The sequence below is a fragment of the Sinocyclocheilus grahami genome, unplaced genomic scaffold (assembly GCF_001515645.1).
Source record: "Sinocyclocheilus grahami isolate Dianchi unplaced genomic scaffold, SAMN03320097.WGS_v1.1 scaffold149.1, whole genome shotgun sequence".
NCBI lineage: Eukaryota > Metazoa > Chordata > Actinopteri > Cypriniformes > Cyprinidae > Sinocyclocheilus > Sinocyclocheilus grahami.
The window spans coordinates 4,279,317-4,283,052 of NW_015505328.1; the positions used below are offsets into that span (position 1 = coordinate 4,279,317).

Below are 3,736 nucleotides of genomic sequence, written 5' to 3' on the forward strand. Positions count from 1 at the left end.
CCAGTAGAGGACAGTAAAACATTACACGTTGCTTTCTTTGAGTTTGGTTTTATTGGCCATTGGACAGTTGATACACACATTTGATTTCCATAATAATAAGATTAAATGAATGAAATAAGAACACTAAGGGTAAATACAGTTTTATAATTGATATGTATTTATTTGATATAGTTTCTTTCAGGTTCATTTTACTGTGAAAAACAAGAGTTACTCATCTTAATTAAAAAATAATAAAATATTATATTATGATTTGTTATTTTGATATTGTGTCCTATTCCTTAGATTTTTAATTGCATGATTGATTCAGATTGACTGATATAGCCTACTGGGGAATGCACCTCTCTCTGAAGTTATACTGTTTTCAAGGGTTGGTGTAATTCTTACTTACACATATTTACATAACCCAAATATTTTATATTATAGCTGACCTGGAGGTGAGGTTTCAGTCAATAATATACAGAACGTGAATATGATATGGATAAATGGTAACATTTAGATTACAGAGACAACTACATAAGAAAGAAGATTGATCAAAATAAACAGATTTTAAAAGTATTAGATTTTTAAAAATATATATGTAATGTATGTCACCGCAAACCCCTTTTTTTGTTCTCCTGTCAGCAGGTCTCAGAAGCATCTGCAGAAGATTGTCAGTGGGGAGGTTTTTGTACAGGATTTTTTCACTGTGTGAACACTGCTTTACTACTGATCTCATGGTAACTCATACAGTAATAATCTCCTGCATCTTCAAGCTGGGCATCGTTTATGTTCAGGCTGAAATCAAGACCATTTCCTCCAGAGTGAAAACTGCCTCCACCGCTCATTCTAGATGGAGCACTTGAAGGCTTCATTGTTGTGAAATATATAAGGAGTTTAGGGGGTTCATCTGGCCTCTGAAGATACCAGGAGATATAATAATCTTTGGATACTGAGCCCTGTGGATACCTATAAACTACAGTGTTTGCCTTACAGTCAATGGAGACTGTTTGACCGAGCTGAACTGATTCAGCCTCAGACTGAGTCACGACAACCTGCCCAAAAGAACCTGCGAGAGACAGAAAACTGAATTAAAATAATTATAAGTGCATAAGAAAAAAGTATTTCAGTATGATTTGAAAATGAAATTACCTTGGATGCAGTAAAATGCCCAGATGAAGAGAATCATATTGGCTTGTGTTTTAGAGCGGACAGTTCTTGGACCTTTTCAAAGTGTTGACACTATAAACACTCCCAGCGCACTGATGCATGAGCTGCCAATGCAAAATATCATTATAATGTAAAAACCCTTCCTGAACTGAAATATCTTCTCTCATATGATGACTGGCTTTGTAATATATACATATCTGATGTGTAAGTGAATCATCTAGTTTAATTAAAACATGTCTGTTATCTAAAAAAAAGTTGTTTTTTTTCCGTGAATGAGAAGTAATTATTGTGGTGGATTTGTGTTGGAGGAACCAACTTGGGTGTTGAAAGTAAGCGCAGAGTGAAATAAGATGGATAAACAGTAACAATGGCCCTGAATAGATTACAGTAGATAACAATGCAGCATATTTAGAGATTATTGTTACTGTTTAAATACTGATTGCACTGATACTGTATAAGTAATAAATGATTGTAAATTACACTATAAAAGCCAAATCAAATTTAGATATAAAAGGTAAATAAAAAATAATATTATGTGAACTAAATGCTTAAATATTATTTTACATGAAAGTGTTGATGTGCTTATTTTGTTCTTAATAGTGCAGTAATGTTTGTATTATTCTTAGTAATAGAATTAGGTTACACTTTATTTTAAGGTGTCCTTGTTACAGTGTAATTATACATTCACAAGTACTAAGTAATATCAATTAACTACATGTACTTACTATATGGTTAGGGTTAGGATTAGGGTTTGTTTTGGGTTTCTTGTTTGTAATTATGCATAATTTATTGTTACTATAATAATAAGTACATGTAACGTGTAACAAAGACACCTTAAAATAAAGTGTTACCTAGAATTATATAATATTTAATAAATTTTTTTAATTCATTAAAATTAAACTGATCTGTTTCGATTTCTATTAATTAATTAGTTAGTAATAATAATAAGGAGAAGAAGAACAGACCAATAGAAGAAGAGTACCTAAAATAAAAAAAATAGGCTATCCTCAGACATTTTTTTTGCCTTGTGTAACAGCATGTATAGGCCTACTTCTAAATGGGTTGAAATTAGTTAGTTTACCTTTTTATCTATTTGAGTGGTAAATAAAATATATGCATTTTATAGATTAGGTTTATGCACTTCACGTGAAATAGAAATATGTCTAACTACGGTTTCAGATATCAGTTACTATATAAGTACTGTAAAATGGGGCAATAAACATGTAATTATGAACTGAAAATAAATGTCTTTCATTTTTTACATTTTTCATGAGGAGGAAAAAAAGGGACATTATTTAATGCATAGAGGAACAAAATAAAACACGATAGCGTGGGGATCCCCTCTGCCTATCAAACAGCCAAACATAAAAAGAGATTTTTCACAAACAGTTCAGTTGCTAAGGGAACGAGGATCCCTGTATGTATCCTATAGTATTGCCATAGTGCTGCATCGGATACACGTCAAGGTCTGAATATATTGTTCAGAATATAAACCTGAAAGATAAATATAAATCCAATAAATTTAAGTCTCATATAGTCATAAATCTTGATTTTTATGAACACTGACTATATGAATATGAATATTACTAATGTGTTTTTACAGGCTGTTGAACTTCAGATCTGCTTCACAACTTCGAATTCAACATTAAAATAAATAATGTGTTGTTTCAAAATTAAGCGTTTGCTCTACTTAAAATAATGAGTTTATTTTGGTTAAGCTGGATATTTAATGCATCTCAAAAATCTTAAATTGATATATCTAATTGCAGCATTATTTTACAGTGTTGATTAAGTTTTTTTAATTACTTTTTTCATTGAATGTCACATGAGACAAATATGTTTTCTTCTGGTGGTTTTCAAACTACAAGCAGCTATATCTAATACAGTAGGTTTTTAACAAATAATTGAGCAATAACATGAATATATGTTGACAGAAACCATATAATATAACATTATCTATAATGAACAAATTATAAAGTATGTGTGATGGCTGGTAAAACTTTTTTTATGGGCTGCTGCACTTCAGATCTGCTTGATTAACTCTGAATCTCTTAAAGGGAAGTGAAAGACACTCAGAAAGACTGATAGAGCTGTTTTTCAGAAGAATGAAACATCACAGTTTCCATCTGTGTCTCTCTTTAGCTGCGACTCGTCCCGCTCTCACAGTGCTGCCTCCCTCCAGAGACGAGCTGCAGCAGGGTAAGGCTACAGTGCTGTGTGTGGCCAGTAAGGGATTCCCCTCTGACTGGAAGCTGAGCTGGAAGGTGGACGGCAGCAGCAGGAGCTCTGGTGTCAATCTGAGTCCCAGTCAGCTGCAGAAGGATGGACTGTACAGCTGGAGCAGCAGCCTGAGCCTCACTGAGAGTGAGTGGAGCAGAGCAACAACCATCAGCTGTGACGCCACGCACCCGTCCCACAATGCAGTGACCAAGAGCCTCGACACACAGCAGTGTGATGAATGAAATACACACACACACACACCGCTGTCAGTATGCCGTTTCATGCTGTTGGTATATTGCTCATATATTCTTATCTGTTGTAATTCTACAACTACAATGATATGAAAGTTTTGTTGCTCATTTTTCTCTTG

The 3,736-nt window shown here is 33.5% G+C and overlaps 2 gene segments (V, D, J or C); one reads left to right on the forward strand and one right to left on the reverse strand.

The window, feature by feature from the left end:
* Positions 1–659: 659 nt before the first annotated feature.
* On the reverse strand, positions 660–1,233 carry LOC107592040 (Ig kappa chain V-IV region-like). The segment is given in 2 exon segments: positions 660–1,045; positions 1,129–1,233. Coding segments are annotated over 2 exon segments (402 nt in total).
* A 1,899-nt stretch (positions 1,234–3,132) lies between these two features.
* On the forward strand, positions 3,133–3,736 carry LOC107592074 (Ig kappa-b4 chain C region-like). The segment is given in 2 exon segments: positions 3,133–3,139; positions 3,289–3,736. Coding segments are annotated over 2 exon segments (327 nt in total).